Source organism: Rattus rattus, chromosome 14, assembly GCF_011064425.1.
Source record: "Rattus rattus isolate New Zealand chromosome 14, Rrattus_CSIRO_v1, whole genome shotgun sequence".
NCBI classification, from domain to species: domain Eukaryota; kingdom Metazoa; phylum Chordata; class Mammalia; order Rodentia; family Muridae; genus Rattus; species Rattus rattus.
In genome coordinates, this window is record NC_046167.1 from 52,536,883 (window position 1) to 52,555,824 (window position 18,942).

The 18,942-nt window shown below is 42.8% G+C and overlaps 1 protein-coding gene and 1 pseudogene across 1 annotated transcript in view; one reads left to right on the forward strand and one right to left on the reverse strand.

Annotated features, from left to right (window-relative positions):
- Positions 1–1,326, forward strand: part of Nqo2 (N-ribosyldihydronicotinamide:quinone reductase 2) — an 84,936-nt gene extending 83,610 nt beyond the window's left edge. The window contains exon 7 of the mRNA XM_032885050.1: positions 876–1,326. Coding sequence (XP_032740941.1) covers positions 876–1,052 — 177 coding nt within the window. The 3' untranslated portion in view covers positions 1,053–1,326. The remainder of the gene's footprint in view (positions 1–875) is intronic.
- Positions 1,327–18,078: 16,752 nt separating this feature from the next.
- LOC116883225 lies at positions 18,079–18,677 on the reverse strand (annotated as a pseudogene).
- Positions 18,678–18,942: the final 265 nt, after the last annotated feature.

The window sequence follows — 18,942 nt, forward strand, 5'->3', positions numbered from 1 at the left end:
GGAAGTAATATAAAAACATATATGTGGGCTTTTTGTCCCTAACTCCATAGGGAAGGCTTGGATGAGCATGTGAGTTTTAAAAAGCATAGTGCAAAAGACCAAAGTGTGATAGTTCTAGGGAGAAACTAGGCTTGTTTTGAAAGGTGATTCCAGTTAATGGATTAGTGGTGCTCCATTAAGGGCAGTTACAATCTGTGAGCTTCCCTCTCTGAAGGCTAGCCATTCTCACACATGTCCTTGACTAACCTTAAATCTTGTTTTAAAAATATGTACTTTACCCCAAATTATAACAACACATAGTAGAAATAAAGGTAAACATTATAAAAAATTTAAAAGTCCACTTAACCTACACCTACCTGGAATGGATTTCCTTAATGGCCTAGATAGATCCTTACATTAAAAATGTCTATTACTAGTTTATTATTATTTTACATAAGTGGTATACAACAAATACTGCTTAAAATCTGTTTTGATTTAACAAGTATGGCCAATAGCCTTCCACAGCAGCACATCATAGCCAAAAAACCTCTCTGTACTTAGCACTGAATATATAATAACATATTTTAATAAATATATTATAGTTGGCAAATAGCATATTTGGAAAAATAGCGTAATTTGCCAAGTCCATCAAAACTGTGTTTAGTGGTGGATTCACTAGTAACCATCTGTCTGTAAATTCCAGCCACCAGGTTCTTCTGCTAATGAAGCCCTCCATCCTGCAGCTATCCAGAAGTGGGTTGTTATCAACTACATTGTAGCATCGTTTCACAATTTTTTAAAGCTTATTCACATCATATCATTTCCCCCCTCTACTAGCTTAACTGAATGTACATAAAGGGTTTGGTGATGATCATTTCCTTTCTTTCTGGCTTCAGCATGGTACATTGCACTTCTGTGGATTTAAAGTCCTTGCCCCACAGATCAGTTTTGGTCCTGAAGTTTCATCAGAACAACAAAGAAAAGTGATGCTGGCATCATGGGTCCAGCGGCTGAAGAGCATCTGGAAGGAAGAACCCATCCACTGCACACCCTCTTGGTACTTCCAAGGATAACATTTTATGCTCTGGGTACAGCTGACAAGCCACATAGTGAGAGACCTAAAGCACGGCAAAGAGAAGGTGGTGATGTATCCTGAGATGTATTTAACAGTGCCCAACAATGAGTGTCTTCAGTTTCATTCAACTACATCAGATATTTTGAAAATAAGCTTGTTGCACTGTATTAGTTCTGCCTGGATATTCACTCAGTTTTCTGTTCTTTAATGTTTCTCTAAAATTTCTCTTGCAACTTTTGTAGCATAATTCTTTGAACATGTTTCACTCAGTTTCCTGTTAGAGTAATCATCTTCAAATGACTTCTATCTGCAGTTTCTTTATATTCTTTCTACTTTATATTCCTTTCCATTCCTTTCCTCCCCTTCAGAAGCATCTTCAGACCCTTATTCATTTATTAAAATATTTAGTGTATACATGAACACACGTGTCACTGTGTGTGTGTGTTGTGATTTGAATGAGATAGCCCCATAGGCTTATATGTTTGACTATTTGGTCCCCAGTTGGTAGAACTGTTTGAAAAGGTTAGGAAGTGTGGCTTCATTGGATGCAGTGTCATTGGTTTTGTGGTTTCAAAAGACTAGTGTCATCCCCAGTGTGTCCTCTTTTCCTGCTGCTTTTGGATGAAGACGTAAACGCTCAGCTGTTCCTTCCTTTGCTCTGCCATCATGGACTCTAACTCTCTAAAACCATAAGCCCAATTAAATGCTTTCTTTTATTAGTTGCCTTGGTCATAGTGTTTTGTCACAGCAAAAGAAACCTTAATACAGAAGTCAAGGGACAACCTACAGAAATTGGTTCTCTCCTCCTATCATGTTCCAGAGGCCAAATTCAGGTCAACAGACTTGGCTGAGCCAACTTGCCAGCCCCGGACCCCTTTCATCTTTTTTTTTTTTTTTCTGTCATCAGATTCCAAATATTTCTCTGTCTTCCAGTCTTTTCCATCAAATACTTATTCAAAGCCTTTGCTTTCAAATTCTGATCTTTCAGAGCCATTTTCCCCACTTATTTCAGGACCACTTTTTCTAGTTTTTTTATTTAAATTTTCCTTATGATACATTGATGTTCTTTTCCTCCCCTAGCTCCTCCCCACCTCTCTTCCTACTCTTAAAAAAAGGAAACTGGAAAACAAATAGCTTCTTGGTTAGGTATGGGGCTTTGGCCACTCCTCTTCTCAATGAAGAGTGAGTCTGGTTTGAACCTGTGCAGGTCTTGTGCTCAGGTTTATTTATGTGTCTGAGTGCTTTGCTTGTGTCTATGTGTGCACACCACTTTTGTGTCTGGTGCTTGCAGAGACCAGAAGAGGGTGCTGGATCCCTCACACATTTGTGAGTAGCCATGGGAATGCTGGTAATCATACCTAGATCCTCAAAAGAGGAGTAATATATGCTCTTTACCAGTGAGCCACCACCTCTCTAGCACCATCATTCTCATATATATGTGGGGTGGGAGTACATGGAACTGAGAAGACAACTTTCAGGAGTCAGTTCTCTCCTTCCATTGTACGTAGAGACTGAACTCTGGTTGTCAGGCACCTTTACCTACAGAGCCACATCACTAGCCTTTAAGTATTTTTTACTACCCCCAAGCTGCTTTTTTTTTAAATTTTTTTTATTAGATATATTTCTTTACTTACATTTCAAATGTTATTCCCTTTCCCGGTTTCCTGTCCATAATCCCCCATCCCCTCCCCTCTCCCTCCCCCATATGGGTATTCCCCTCATACATCCCCCTTACTGCCCCCCATATTCCCCTTCACTGGGGGTCCAACCTTGGCAGGAACTAAGGGCTTCCCCTTCCACTGGTGCCCCAACAAGGCCATTCTCTGCTACATATGCAGTTGGAGCCTTGGGTCAGTCCATGTATAGTCTTTGGGTAGTGGTTTAGTCCCTGGAAGCTCTGGTTGGTTGGCATTGTTGTTTTTATGGGGTTGCAATCTCCCTTATCTCTTTCAATACTTCCTCTAATTCCCCCCAACTGTTCTCAGTTCAGTGGTTTGCTGCTAGCATTGACCTCTGTATTGGGCATGCTCTGGATGTGTCTCTCAGGAGAGATCTATATCCGGTCCCTTTCAGCATGCACTTTTTAGCTTCATCAATCTTACCTACTTTTTAGAATTGTCTTCAGATTCTCCTTCTGTTGTAGTCCCCTTTCTGTGGTTATGATACTCTGACCAAAAACAACTTAGGGAAGCAAAGTTTTATTTTAGCTTACAACCCCAGAACTGGAGAGATGGCTCAACAGTTAAGAACATTTGCTGCCCTTCTAGAGGATCCAAGTTTTGTTCCCAGCGCCCGCACCAGGTAGATTTATTTCTGCCTATTTCTCCAGTTATTGCTCTGGTGTCTCTTCTCCTATGATTGTAGAAATATCCAGTTCCAGGAAATCTGATACACTCCTCTGAGCTTCTCCAGCATTTATCCTCATGTGTGCAAACCTACACAAAAATACACACATATACACATAATTTAAAAAATAAATCTTTACAAAAAGCAAACTAAAACAATGCAGATCACAGTCCATTATTAGGCAAATCAAGTCAGGAACTCAAGGTGTGAAGGCAGACCTGCTACCTTTCCTTACATTTTTACCCTATGACCAAGGAACTCACTTCACAGCCAAGAAGTATCAAAGGGAGCAGGAAGAGGATGCTTGCTAGTAGCTTACTTGGTGAACTTTGTCTTTTTTTATTGTTTTTTGGGTTTTTTTCTTTTTTGAGACAGTCTTACTATGTCACCCTAGACCTAAAGGAATTCTCTATGTAGACTAGGCTGCCTGTTCTGTGATTAAAGGTATATACCACCTCTAGCAAGCCTTCTTTTTTTTTTTTTTTTTTCTTTATTAACTTGAGTATTTCTTATTTACGTTTCAATCGTTATTCCCTTTCCTGGTTTCCAGGCCAACATCCCCTTAACCTCTCCCCCTCACCTTCTATATGGGTGTTCCCCTCCTCATCCTCCCCCCATTGCCGCCCTCCCCCCAACAATCACATTCACTGGGGGTTCAGTCTTGGCAGGACCCAGGGCTTCCCCTTCCACTGGTGCTCTTACTAGGCATTCATTGCTACTATGCAGTTGGAGCCCAGGGTCAGTCCTTGTATAGTCTTTGGGTAGTGCCTTAGTCCCTGGAAGCTCTGGTTGCTTGGCATTGTTCTAGCAAGCCTTCTTAAATGTTTAGAACCAACTATGAAGTGAATGGTGTGGCCCACAGTGGACTGGGCCCTCCCATCAATTATCAATCAAGACAAGCCCCCATACACATGCCATTTGTGAGTAGCCATGTGGATTCTGGCAACCCTCACGAGGATCTAGGCAATTCCTCAGTTGAGGCTTTCTTCTCAGATGACTTTGATCTGTGCCGACAATTAAAGCCAACTAGTATTCCTCTCAAGATATGTCTACACATTTTTCAAGCCTCTCTTGGATCTTCTTGGTTCTCTTTCTTACAGCATTTTAATCTCTGAGATATCTTCAAAACCTCTCCAACTTGTTTGTCCTCCAAGCATCTTTTTATGTATAGGTCCTTCAAGTGCCATTTCAGTGGTAGCTTCTTAGGCATCCATTCTGCATATGCTGGGTTCTCCAAGGAACCCCTAGTCTAGAAAGATTGCTTTGTCTAAGCTAAGATGCAGTGAAAACACCGCATGTCTGTATTGGCTCCAGTAGCATTCAACGAACCTCCCCATCACCTCAGCCTGTTCTCTTAACATAGTCTTCTGTAAATTCATTCCATGCCTCAGTGGGGGTTTCCAGCCACCAGGCCTCCATCGAATGTCTGACTTCAATGGCTTGCTAGCCCCACATTTCTCCAGCATCCAGAAGTTAATCCTGGGCTTCTGACCACTAGAACTTTTTCACTGGTAATTGCTCTGGTGTCTCTTCTCCTGTGACTGCAGAAATAGGCCCAAGGTTATGATAAGGAAATGAATGGGGTTTAAGAAGCCAAGAGAAAATAGGCAGTCCCAGAAGAAATGTCCTAGATAATGCATCTCTTTCCCTCCCCTCCCTCCTTCCCTATCTCCTCCCCCCAACCCAGGAATGGGTTTGATAATTCAGATCTCTCAGTTTGCTTAGCAAACTGTAGCCACAGGGAGCCTGGAAAGTGGAGAGACAACAACAACCCACCTTTAGAGCCTCATTCAGGGGCCCTTGTGAACTGCTGGACACCAAGAGTACTCGGAAGGAGAAATTCTGCCCTGATTCCCCAGCTCCCCATTTCTAGTACTGGATAAGAAGACCCAATGGAGGGAACCTTGCTGCCTTCCCAGGTTTCAGAAGTCACTACTTTGAGGTTTTGTCTTTTACTGTTTATTGTAATGCTAAATACTGGCCTCCAAAATCTGGAGTTTGCACAGTCTCTGGGACCCTGCTCCCAAGTTCTGATTGGTGAGTAAATATGCCATATTCTTTTTACTACAACTATACCTTGGGAGTAGATATCCTCAGCTTAGCTCATGTATCTAAGGACATTATAAACTCTGCCTCCCAAGCAGAACCACTAGCAGTTCCAGAGTTGAGACTTTGCTCACATTTAATCAGCTACATCACCTGCACTTAAATCCTGTATCACCAGGTCAGTGGGAATTGGTTCTCTGCAAAGAAAAAGAAATGGCCACAGCCATGGTTATGTTATGAGGCACCATTCCCTTAGGAACACAGGGCCTTTGTGATTTTGCAAAATCCTTGTCTCTGTGGAGTTCAGTTCCCTGAGCCATTCTAAGCAGAGGTGAGTAACAAAGGAAGCATTGCTTAATGTTAGAAAGTAAGGGGAGTGGGGGTGGGTCCTAGCAGCTCCAGTCTCCAAAGGATAGGGATGCTGGCAGAAGTCTCTAAGCAGAGAAAACCAGCACCAGAAGATGGCAAAATTCAGGAGTCAGAAAAAAAGTGGTTTGTAAGCAATTCCATGATGGAAGAGTTATAGGATCCTTGGAGAAACTTATCTTCTCACATGAGGGCGTCCCACTGATGAGTGTGCTAGGCCAAGAGTCTTTCCCTTAAAGTATTTCTCCACTTGGATTATACCAGTACAGTAGTAATTGGTCCAGCACCACTGAGAATCAGCTGCAAGAAAGCCAAAGGCTTTATTCTAAAGAAATACAGAGAAAATGAAAGTATTTTGGAAAGTAACTGCTGTCTGAGTTTTGTTATTTGTCTGTTAGCAGTACTGGTTATAATGGTAAGGAGAAAGTATCTAACATATGTATCTATAGTGGATATTTAACATTGCTAGGAGCTGCTAACACTTTTTAGTTATATGGTAGCTCATTGAATTATTGTAATAGCCTTGTGAGCAAGAAAAGTTGCCTCATTTTATAGACACAGACATTGAAGCAGAGTTAAGACTCTTGCTCAAAGCTCACAGCTATGAAGAGGCAGATGTAGGATTTGAACTTAGACATGGCCCTCCACTAAGCTGGTATGTGGCACTATGCACACTCAGCTTTTTTCACACATCTTCCTGGTCTTTCTGGTGGCTCAACACTGATTTCCCTTTGGGTATTATGTCTTATTCTGAGCTATGTTGTTTTCACAGTGGTGGTCCCTACTTTGTACCCACTTGTGGCATCAGACAGACCTGATCAATCCATGTTCTGTGGCCGAGAAATAACCCAAGTCAGAAAAAAAAATTAAATTCAGGGACTGATCAGACCTATGGGAAATAAAGCTTTCTGGCTGGAGTTGTGACACTGTAAATCAGAAACATAGAGGTGTCAGCCTGCAACCAAAGTCATGCTGAGGAAAAGATTGCCCAAGCTATAAAGAGATAGCATCTTCTGATAGCATCTGTTGAACACATGTACCTGTGCTTGTCTGTGAAAGTGAGCCATCAGCTCTCCAGTTATGTGAGGCAATGAACTGCCTTTGAGGCTTAAGTGGAGGTTAGATTTGTGCCAATTACAATGGAAACAAACCTGGGTAATTCAACAGATATGATTTTATAAAAACTAGCAAAACTTGGGGCTGGAGAGATGGCTCAGTGGTTAAGAGCACCCACTGTTCTTCCAGAGGTCCTGAGTTCAATTCCCAGCAACCACATGGTGGCTCACAACCATCTGTAAAGAGATCCGATGCCCTCTTCTGGTGTATCTGAAGACAGCTACAGTGTACTTATATATAATAAATAAATAAATCTTAAAAAAAAAAATTATAAAAAAAAAAACTAGCAAAACTTACAGCCCTACAAGTTATCAAAATCCTTTTCTCCCCAGATGGGTTGAGTGTATAGAAGCATCTAATAAGCAAAAGGAGAAGAGAAAAGATTAAGTATGTGTCATTGTGGCAAACTGGTTGAATAGGCAGAGGCTTAATGTATCACCCAGTCCCAGGGTGACTGTGTGGCCTTAAGCATACCAGCCAGCCTTTTATGTATCCGTTTCCCATCTGTGATGTAAAGGGGTCTGGCCTTCCATTATTACACCACCTAACAAGCCAGAAGACAGTTTGTCCGGCATATGTAACTGTGATAGGTAACTTGACTGGATTGACAATGCTTAAGAGATTAGTGGAGAGATCTCCGATGTGTCTGAGAGCATTTCCAATAACAACTGGATCAGGAGGCTGTCCCTAACCAGTAGATTAGCCCTTTAGTAGATTTATACGACACCATTATTGGGGGGATGTTGAAAGTTAAGAGATGGGGCCTCGCTGGAAAAGGCAGGGCACAAGCATGTCCATGGTAACTATATCTTGCCCTGACCTCTTCAGGAATTCCCTTTTCTTCCTGTCTGAGATGGTATGAATAGTTCTCAATGGGCTGATACTGTGAGCTAAAATAAACTTTCCACCTCTTAAGTTTTTTCTCTTAGATATTTTGGTCACAGCAATGAAAAGCTAATAAACTAGCTTCTCCTTGAGCCTCAGAAACAGCTTAAAATCCTGTCTGGGATCCCAAAGTCCTGGTGCAGACCTGGGAGGGTGAAGGTTTCTTCCAAGCATGTGCTAGCAGTCTTCAGGAAGGTTTTATGATTATCTTCATTTTACAGATGGGCAACTGAGACAGGGATAAAGTGACTTTACCAGGGTCCTATCACTATACACTTTTCTGGAGCTCTTCTCTGGGCTGCTCAGGAACCCTGAACTCACGACAAGAAAAAAAAACTCCCTGCTCAGTAATAGCCTGATACTTTATGAGTCAGGGATTTTTTTTTTTTTTTTTTTTGCTTGTTTCTTAGTCAGTTTCTATTGCTGTGAAGAGACACCCAGATGTTGTGGTTTGCCCAGAAGTTATCTGTATTTTGATGCTAATTCCACTGCCCAAGGACAGCAGCCTAGTCTCATACTCAGGAATCAGGTGACTTCACCAGATCCTTCTCCCCATTGAATTTGTAAAATACAGGTGAAGGGCAGGTACAGGATAGAAGGAGGCCTGTCATTGGAGGAGAAGGAAGGTGGGCGGGAGAGAAGTTTGAAGGAAGAGGAGGTGACAGAGGAGAAGGAGAGACAGGAGAGAGGAGAGAGGTGAGAAGCCATGGCAGGTGATGTTAAGATTCTGCTCTGTGTATTTACAGGTTGTTATCAATGTTCCTAGGGATGGATGGTGCCGGGCTTTGTATGTTTAAGTGGGCAATTATATCTTATCAATTGGATCTAACGTTATTGTGTTGTGTGTTAGTTTATGTGACGGTTTGAGTGTAGGAAAGAGTGTGGCGGCAAGAGACCTGGGCCGCTGAGAAGTGGGGATGAGTTTCTGCCAAGATATCTAGCAGATATCTTGGGGACCCGCGGTCCGGACCTAGCGGGGTAAAAGAAACCAATATACCTTTTTTTTATTTTTATATTTTTACAACAACACCATGACCATGGCAATTCTTTTTTTTCTTAATAATTTATTTTTATTTTATGTACATTGGTGTTTTGACTGCATGTATGTTTGTGTGAGGGTGTCAGATATCCCTCGAACAGGAGTTACAGACAGATGGGAGCTGCCTTATGGATACTGGGAATGGAACCTGGGTCCTCTGGAATTGCAGCCAGTGCTTTTTTTTTTTAATTGTTAATTTGTTTTATTGAATCTGTTGTTTACATCTCAAATGATATCCCCTTTCCTGGTTATCCCTCCACAACCCCTCCCCATTCCACCTGCCCTCTCCCCCCTCCCCTTTCCCTCTATGAGGGTGCTCCCCCACCCACCCACTCCCACCCCACCACTCCAGTATTCCCCTACACTGGGGCATCAAATCTCCATAGGACCAAGAGCCTCCCCTCCCATTGATGTCAGACAAGGCCATCCTCTGCTACCCATGTATCTGGGGCCATGGATCTCTCCCTGTACACTCCTTCATTGATGGTCTACTCCCTGTGAGTACTGCGTGGACTGGCCAGCAGACATACATCGATCTTCCTACAGGGTTGCAATCCCTCTCTGCTCCTCCAGTCCCTCTGCCAGCTCCCCCACCAGGGTCCCTGAGCTCGGTCTGATGTTTGGCTGTGAGCATCCACATCTGCACTGTCAGGTGCTGGCAGAACCTCCCAAGGAACAGCCACACCAGGTTCCTGTCAGCAAGCACCTCTTGGCAACAACAGTGTTGGGTAGACAGAATGGATCCTCAGGTGGGGCAGTCCACGGATGGACTTTCCTTCAGTCTCTGCTCCAATTTTTGTCCCTACGTTTCCTTCGAACAGGAACATTTCTGGGTTAAAAATGTTGAGATATGTAGATGGCCCCATCCCTTGACTAAGGGCCATGCCTATCACTGGAGGTGGTCTCTACAGGTTCCCCTTTCCTGTGCATTAGGCTAAAGTCATCCCCACTGGGTCCTGAGAGCCTCTTGCTTCCCTGGTATCTGGCACCCTCTAGTGCAGCCAGTGCTCTTAAACCCTGAGCCATCTCTCCAGGCCCCTTACCATAATTCTTAAAGAAAACATTTAACTGGGGCTTGCTTACAATTTCAAAGGTTTTGTCCATTATTGTCATGGTGGGAAGCATGGTTACATGCAGGTAGATAAGGTGCTGGGAAGTAACTATGGGTTCTACATCTGGATCTGCCAGCAGCTGGCAGAGAGAAAACCACTGAGAAAATTTTGAAATCCCAGAGCGACACACTTCCTCCAACAAGGCCACATCTACCCTAGCAAAGCCAGACCTCCTAATGCTACTCCCTAAACATTCAAATACGAGCATATGGGGTCCATTCTTATTCAAACCACCCTTCAGCAGACAAGTTATTCCAAAATGCTCTTCTGTGGCAGCAAGACTTCTATCAGATAAACCACTATGAACACTCATGTAAATGCACTATTAAAACGAGAAAGTAGGGGAGTAACCAACCGTATCCCCAAACTTACACCTCAACAGCAAAACTAGTCACTCACAGCAGAGTGACAGGCAAGTGTGGCACCTCTGGGCTGCCTTGGTCTCATGTTTACAACAGCAACTGGACAGACGGAGTCACACAGACGGGTGTGTGTGGTGTGAGCAGGTAATCAGTCCCTGTTCAGGAGTGGGTACCACCCCTATAATTCCTGCACACAGATGTAGAGACAGAAGGGCTGCTGTTAATTGCAAGCCAGCCTCTTATCCAAAGTAGATTCTAACAAGCCTGTTCTACATTAGGAGATCTTACCTTAACAGAAGAAAAATATATGCATATACAAACAAAAGCCAAAAGAGACCATTTATAAAGGGCCCATCCTTGTGAAAAGGTAGAAAAGTCTGCCTTTAACAGCAAACAGGCTATCTCTGTCTTAGTTTTGAATGAGAAGAAATCCTGACCTATACCACAGAATCTTGGCTTGAACCTATGGCATCCATATCTACAGTGTCAGAAGAATTTTAAAGAAGTGGCCTGAAATGAATCAGTGAGATCAATCATAGGAAATAAAGATCATAAATTCTTTCTAAAGGAAAACATCATCCCCTAGTTACAGGCATTTTCTAGAGCTAAGATGAGCTTCCTATAAACCTTCCCAAATCACCAAGCACACAAGGAAGCAAAGATGTGACTGATTAAGTACAAAGCACCAAATAAAACGTAAATCACTCAAGAGTTTCACATAGTGGCAATATGAAACATATCACATAAATTACCACATGTAAGGTGTTTACACACATTCAAAAATGAACGAATTTCAAAGAAACACATATTTTAGAGCTGAAACACATAGAAGTTGAAATTAAACACTGGCTAGGTAAACTAGTAGTCCCACGGATTACGGAGAGAATTAATGAGCTAAAAAGATCTGAACAAGTGCTGCATAGAGGACTTTGTGGGCAAAGCATGAGTGTGGGTCCTGAGCAACCACCTGAAAGGCTGGGTATGTGCTTGTAACCCCAGTGCTAGAGGGTGGATACAAACAAAGCCCAGGTTTAACTGGCCAGCCCTTTCAACCAAAAGGTCATGCTCCAAGTTCAGTGACAGAGCGTGTTTCAAAAAGTAAGTGACGGAGTGACTGAGGAAGACATCCCAACAATTAACCTTTGGCCTCTACAGAAGCAAGTACACCACCACTACCACCACCACCACCACCACCACCACCACCACCACCACCACCACCACCACTACCACCACCACTACCACCACCACCACCACCACCACCACCACCACCACCACCACCACCACCACCACCACCACCACCACCACCACCACCACCACCACCACCACCACCACCACCACCACCACCACCACCACCACCACCACCACCACTACCACCACTACTACCACCATCACTACCACCACCCTTTCCCCAACAAAGGTCTGACCAAGTAAGAAAATAAATGAAAAAGACAAAGACTAGAGGCATGGCAAATTGAGGGGGGGGACATTAATTTTTATAGAAACATTAATTGGCTGTCAGGTTTAATAAATACCACATGGATCAAGCAGCACAAATAAAAACTATTAGACATTATACAGTGAAACCATCCAACACACAGGAAAAATGAAAATGACTGCAAAAATGAATAGACAGATCCAGACCATAGGAGAAAAATTAAGACATTTTAACAGATTAAAAAGAGAGTTTTCAATGAATATACATTACTAGAGAAATTTCTTAAAATTATATGTCTTTTAGAAGGACAATAATATAAAAAAATAAAAGGAGGGCTGAAATGCAGTGGCCATGGGGGACAAGAACAATGGGGGATGTGTTAACTCCAGGCAAATAATTATTATGAAGTTATTATAATATGGTTCAATTCACAGTGTGGCAGCTGAAGCAGGGGAATAAATGGTAATATTCAAGAAATAATGTATAAGATGAATAATCTAAAATAAAGCAGCCACTTCAAGTGGCATGTATATACTCAGTATATATTCAGGTTACTAGAGTTGTCTGAAATAATAGAGGCTAATGGTCAACCTATGAGAGGAGAAAACAGATTTTAAAAAAAGTCCAATTGCCCAAAAGAAAGTATGGATGGAGGAAAACTGACAGGCATGATGGCAAGTGTCTGTGACTCTAGTATTTGGAAGGCAGAAGGGCCAGGTGCTCACCTGCATAGTAATTTCAGGGCCAGCCTATGCTACATGAGACTCTGTCGCAAATAACAGAGAGAGAGAGAGAAAAAAAAGAGGAAACGAGGGAGAGAGGCAGGGAAGAAAGGAAAAAAGAGAGGAGGGAGGGAGGTGTGATGGTTTTATATGCTTGCCCCAAGGAGTGGCACTATTAGGAGGTGTGTCCTTCAGACCCATGGCTCCAGCTGCATATGTAGCAGAGGATGGCCTTGTTGGGCAGCAATGGGAGGAGAATCCCTTGGTCCTGCCAAAGCTGGACCCCAAAGTGTAGGGGGATGTCAGGGTAGGGAGGTGGGAAGGGGTGGGTGACTAGGTGGGGGAACACCCCCATACAATAAGGGGAGGGAGGATGGGATGGGGGTTTATGGATGGGAAACCGGGAAAGGGGATAACACTTGAAATGTAAATTTAAAAAATATCCAATTTTTAAAAAGGTGTGTCCTTGTTGAAGAGGTGTGTCACTGTGGGCATGGGAAGCCAGTCTCCTCCTGTTTGTCTTCAGATGAAATGTAGAACTCTCAGCTCCCCCTGCACCATGCCTGCCTGGATGCTGCCATGCTCCTGCCTTGATAATAACGGACTGAACCTCTGACCTATAAGCCAGCCCCAATTAAATGTCATTATAAGAGTTGCCTTGGGAGTTGGGGATTTAGCTCAGTGGTAGAGCGCTTGCCTAGCAAGCGCAAGGCCCTGGGTTCGGTCCCCAGCTCCGAAAAAAAGAGAAAAAAAAAAGAGTCGCCTTGGTCATGGTGTCTGTTCACAGCAGTAAAGCCCTAAGAAAGGAGGGAGTAAATAAGTAAAACAGACTGAAGACACATGATATACAATGGTGGGGCAAAAAACAGGAAAGGGGAGATAAGGAAAAGAGTAAATCATACAAATACAGATATGCCGGGTATAGCGACATTTCCTTTATAATAGTCCACATACAGATGATGGTCCCATAAAATTACTGTGGAGCAGAAGAATTCCTATTATAGTGGACATATAGCTTCCCTGCACCATAGCATAGCACACTAATCCTGTATCTGTGGTGGTAGCATGGTGATTTTGATGTAAGATCTACAACTCATAAGCCACAGATCGCTGTCTTTAATTTGAATTTAAGTTTGCCTGTATTGGCTGACATTCTGGCCCATTTCTTTACTTTGTGATTCAGACATATTAGGATTTTTCCTTCCATAGTATTTTATATTTTCAGTTTACCTGGTTATACTATTTTCTTTTTCCTCCATTCTCATCTTCCTTTAGATGATCTCATTTTAAATTCCAGTTATATCCTTCTACTAATTTGGCCCCATATAGTCAAATGAAAAATTTCCTCTCTAGTCTTAGGTAGGGTCCCCTGATCTGAAGCATCCCTGAGACCTATAATGTTACCTTATCAGTAATAATCCTGCTACATGCCCTGTGATCTCAATTAGGTTGCTTAGCAACTCTTTTTTTTTTAAAAACAATAGCTTTAAACTCACTGTGTTAGTTATTTTGTTTCCTGTGATAAAATACCATGCTGACCAAAAGCAACTTTAAAAAGAGTTTGTCTTAGTTCATGGTTCCAGAGAGAGAAAAGGAGACCATAATGGTAAGGAAGGCTTAGCATGTGCAAAGGAGATGGCTGACAACATACACATGCAGGATGCAGAAGAAAGCAAAAGGGAGGCTGTAAACCCTCATAGCCCACCCCTACTGACTACTAAAGACTCCATAACTTCACAAGCAGTACCACTAACTGGGGCCTGTGGGGACATTTCACAACAAAATCACATCCATCAAAATCCAATATGTGACTATTGAAAAGACAATGAAGTGTGGCCTCTTTTTTTTCTTTTAAGTTTATTCAACCCAAAAATAATCTTCAACTTCACTGAGGTGGTTGACCATGTTCACAACCAAAATCACCCTCTAAACTGGAATTCAGTTGCAGAGCCTACCCCAGTCTCAGCTTTTTTGTTAGCACCAGGGGACATAAGAGTCCTTCTGTAGGTGTCTCTCTGTCTGCCTCCACCCTTGTGAATCTTGCAGGTGGTTCACTCTCTAGAACTTTAGGCCAAGGCCTGCCTGCCAGGCTGAGGATGGCTGTGGTACAAGCTGTGTCAGGCAACATCTCCAGAGGAAGCTGGAAGTAATCTCAGAGATACTGGACACCTTCATTTGTAAGGCACAAAAAAAAAAATGTTTCCAGGCACCCCAACTACAGCAGTTATTAGGTTAGGATGCTAACGTCTTACCAAATTAGCAATTTACCCAGACGTTCTTTCTCAATAACATAACATGAATGTGTAGTGACCATCGGGAGGTGTATGTGAGCCTCCCCAATCTGCTCCTGCCTCCCCTTAGCCTGACACCAGCCACCTTAGCCAGAATCCTAACATGGCCTAGAAAGGGGCATCACAAGAAGCTAGCACGAGATGATGTATTAAAAAGGCCTCTGATGAGTACCTAAATATACTTTCACAACTACCCCATCTCTAACAAGGTGGTGCAGGCCTCTGTGAGAACTGGTCCTTTTGGCTAGATAGTTCTAGGGAGGGAAGACTTGAAGTTTCATGTTTTGACTGGGTTTGTTTCAAAATTACCACAGAAGAAAAGTGTAGAAAATGCTTGAAGGAAGGAAAGGAAGGAAGGAAGGAAGGAAGGAAGGAAGGAAGGAAGGAAGGAAGGAAGGAAGGAAGGAAGGAAGGGTAAGTCTACAGGCAAACTGCTCGTTTACATAGCTTCAAGGCTTGAAAGACTGTGTGATCTTCATTACAGTGAAGTTGGATACATTTTATTTGCCAGTGCAGGACTTTTGATCATTTGGACATCTTTCTTGGTAGCCATCACTCCATCCTTACAAAGGAGTTCATGGATAGCAATCTGGTTCTTAGGCACTAACATCACAGAGACTGCATGGTCCAAGGTGGAGGGAGGCAGGAAGGTGGAGGTGTGCCTCTTAAGTGAAGCACACACCAAACTGTTGAGTGTCCTTAGGATCAAGTCTGACCCCCAGTGCCCATGGAAAGAGTTAGATGTGATGGTATGCATCTAATCCCAGCACTGGTAAAGTGAAACTGGGAGTTTGCAGGCCAGCCACACTGGCAGCAGCTGAGTAAGGAAGACCCTACTTTAGCAAGATGAAAAATAAGACCCCAACTCCTGACAGTTGTTCTTTGATCCCTGCACACATGCCATAGCTGTGTGTTTCATACTGGCTAGTCCTGAAATTATTCCTGTGTCAAAGCCATAGACTCTAGTTTGGCCTGAGTAGGGAATCCTTTGACAGTAGACTAAAGGAATAGAACAGAGGACCTAGAAATCAGCCCAGGCAATACAGACACCTGATCCTGAAAAGGAAAAGAGGAATATTCAGCCTCTAATATCCACACGTTGAAGAATGAAACTAGATCCTTGTCTGTCACTGTGTAGCCTAAATTGTACTAAAGATCTTAATGTGAAATAACGGATGCTTTGCAACAACTCAAAGAAAATACTTCAAGATCTAGGCATGGGGACTAGGAAGATGGCTCAGCAGTCAGGAATTAGTACTCTTAAGGAAAACCTGAGTTTGCTTCCTAGCACCCACATAGGCTAGGCAGCTCACAGCCACCTGTAATTTCTGTTCCAGGAGATCTAACACCTCTGGCCTACACACATGCACAAACACTTTAAAATTTTAAACTCTTGAACAATCTAGACATTAGTGATTACTTACTGAATAAGACTTCAATACTTGTGGAAATAACAAGAACTAAATTCCAAATACCTGACTTGTCTCATTAATCTGATAAGGTCACTTGATCCCTGACGTGCCTGAGTCCACAAAAGAACTTCCCAGAGTAAAAGGTGTGACTAACTTGTTCCTAAATACTCGTGACTGTGCATCTGCTGCCCTCTGGTGGCAGTCTGAAGTTGATGAACTTGGATTCAACTATAGGGCTGAGGGGGACATAGCAGGGCTACCAGGCCCAGCCCCCTGTAGAATAACTTTGGGCCTTCTGCACATTTAAGCCATGTGTTTCCCTTCTGCAGCATATGTCCTGGCATTCAATCTTTCCTCTAGCTCTGAGAAATCAACCACAAAAGGCCCTTGCTGATCAATAATACTTAAGAACTATCTCTTATCAGAGAAATGAAGCCAAAACTAGAAATAAGATATACTGCCCTCAAAGTAATCAAAATCTATGCCTCACACCAGAAAATTTTTAATAGCTACCTGACAGTGTCTTCTAAGGTGTGCTTTGAGAGCTGACTAGACGAATCGTTTTGGATGTAGGCAAAGGCAAATCTTTTGCACAGCGTTTCTCATGATATGACAAATGATCACATAGACGATGACGAGAAATTCCAAGTCCAGTATCTCACAAAGTATAACTAAAGGATGGGAAGCATGGAGGGAAGGGGCATTTAATCCAGGAGAAACATCTGTTCTACTCAGAGGATGAAACTGGTTAGGAGTTCTGAGAACTGATATTGAAGAAATGAGAAACATCAGGCTTTTGCCACAAAAAACTTCCTCTTCTACTTATCCACCACAACTTGAACTTGACACAGTAAGAAGTCAGAAAACCTGTAGGTATCAAATTACAGGAAAAATGATAATCTGTACATTTTGACCTCACACGAGAAGAGGTTCTTTTAATAAACTGGTATTTAATTTTCTCTCAAGAACATTTAGAGAGTTATTAACTCATAGAGGGGAATTTCTAACCACTTCTCACCTGCCTTTGTTATTTCCAGAGGGAGCCGCAGGTTCAGCATGGGACTCAGGCCAGTCCAGGAATGCCACACTTCTGTGGTGTTGAAGAGGTGACTCTGGCTTCTAAGGCTGCATCTAATAAAGGAAAGCAATAGTGGCATGGTGGGCCCAGAGGCCACAGACTTTGGAAAAGAAAAGCCAGTCACCACATTCCCCTTGACATTTTTTAGCAATATTGTTCAACAGAGAGTTAGCAATACAGAGAATTGCAAATGCCAGCTACCAGTGTATGGCCTGTCTGCTACCATCTACCTTAATATTTATTTTAAAAGCAAATATAAATTTAGCATCCTTCATTTGGGGAAAGATTCTGGAAAGAAGAAAAGAAACCCTAAGCACATACCCACATACTACGTGGAATAAGGATCTCTAGGAAGCCTGCCCAACCATCATCAGTCTCAGCCTAAACAAACCTAACTTTGGCCACCCTCTCTGTAGAGAAGCCTTAATATAAGGGTGGAAATATGTGGTTGAAAGTGATGTGTATGGGTATCAACTGAACAGAGGTACATTTATGACTGCAAGTATTGTCAACTTGACACCTCCAGCCCTACCTGTGAAGGTGTTTTCAGAGGTTTAACTAAAGAGTAGGAAGCATGGTCTACATCCTCAGACTGAACAAACAGAGAAAAGGGAGAAAGCTGAGTACTAAAACTTCATCTCTAGTACTAACATGCTTTCTGACTACATAAGCAGAGACCAGCCACCCATATCACTGCCACAGTGGATCAGATTCTAAGCCAAAGCAATCCCTTCCTTCCTTCCTTCCTTCCCTCCTTCCTTCCTTCATCTTTGTCTTCTTTTTTTTTTCTTTTTTGCTTTATAAAAGATTTACTCTAACACTCCAACTGCACATTCCCTTTTCTTTTCAACGTTCGATTGGATGCCAAAGAGTCAGGCATTGGCATAGGCCATGTGAAGAGTTGTTGGCAAGAGTTGTTCTCTTCAGTGATGACGCTGGCCTTTTCTTTTTTGAACACATTCTAGATGGACATCACAGATCCTGTTAGCTGGGTGGCCAATTTAAATTCTTCAGTAGAACTATTTCCCTTCTTTGGAGCAGAAGGCTTATTGGGGAAAAGGATGATCTTAGAGCGGTACTCCTTCAGACACACCATGTTGGCCTGTAGTGATTCAGTGGATTTGTTTTGCTTCCTTGGGTTCACAGAGATGCCAATGATATGAGCCATTTTCTTGTGGATACCAGCCACCCTGCGTTTTTCCAGGCCAAAGCTCCTGCCTGCCTGGACAAACATTGGTATGGTATCTAACTGTACAAAACCTCACTATGGGCCTGATGAGACCAGACAGGGACAAGAGGCTATGCAGCTTGCCCAGCCTTGCATCTGCGGATCTTGAGTGAGGTGTCCGCTTGCTGCTGCCAATCCCTGTGGAAGTGGGGCTTCAGAATCATGCCATACTGGCTGAGTGCCATGGCTGCCTAAGGCCGAGAGGGAGAGGAGGACCCCTTCCTTCCTTCTTTAACTTGCTTTTGTCAGCTATTTTGTCACAGCAATGAGAAAGAAGTAACCAACACAAGCTAGCAAGAACTCCAGATGCCCAGGTGACATGTTAGACTGTCTTTCCCAGCAATGTAAACACTAGTCATGGAGCATAAAACTGAGTAGAAAGAAACAAATATAAAAAATATTTTGCTAATGCAGTCAAAAGTTTTTGCAGTCTCTGTCATAATTTCTTTT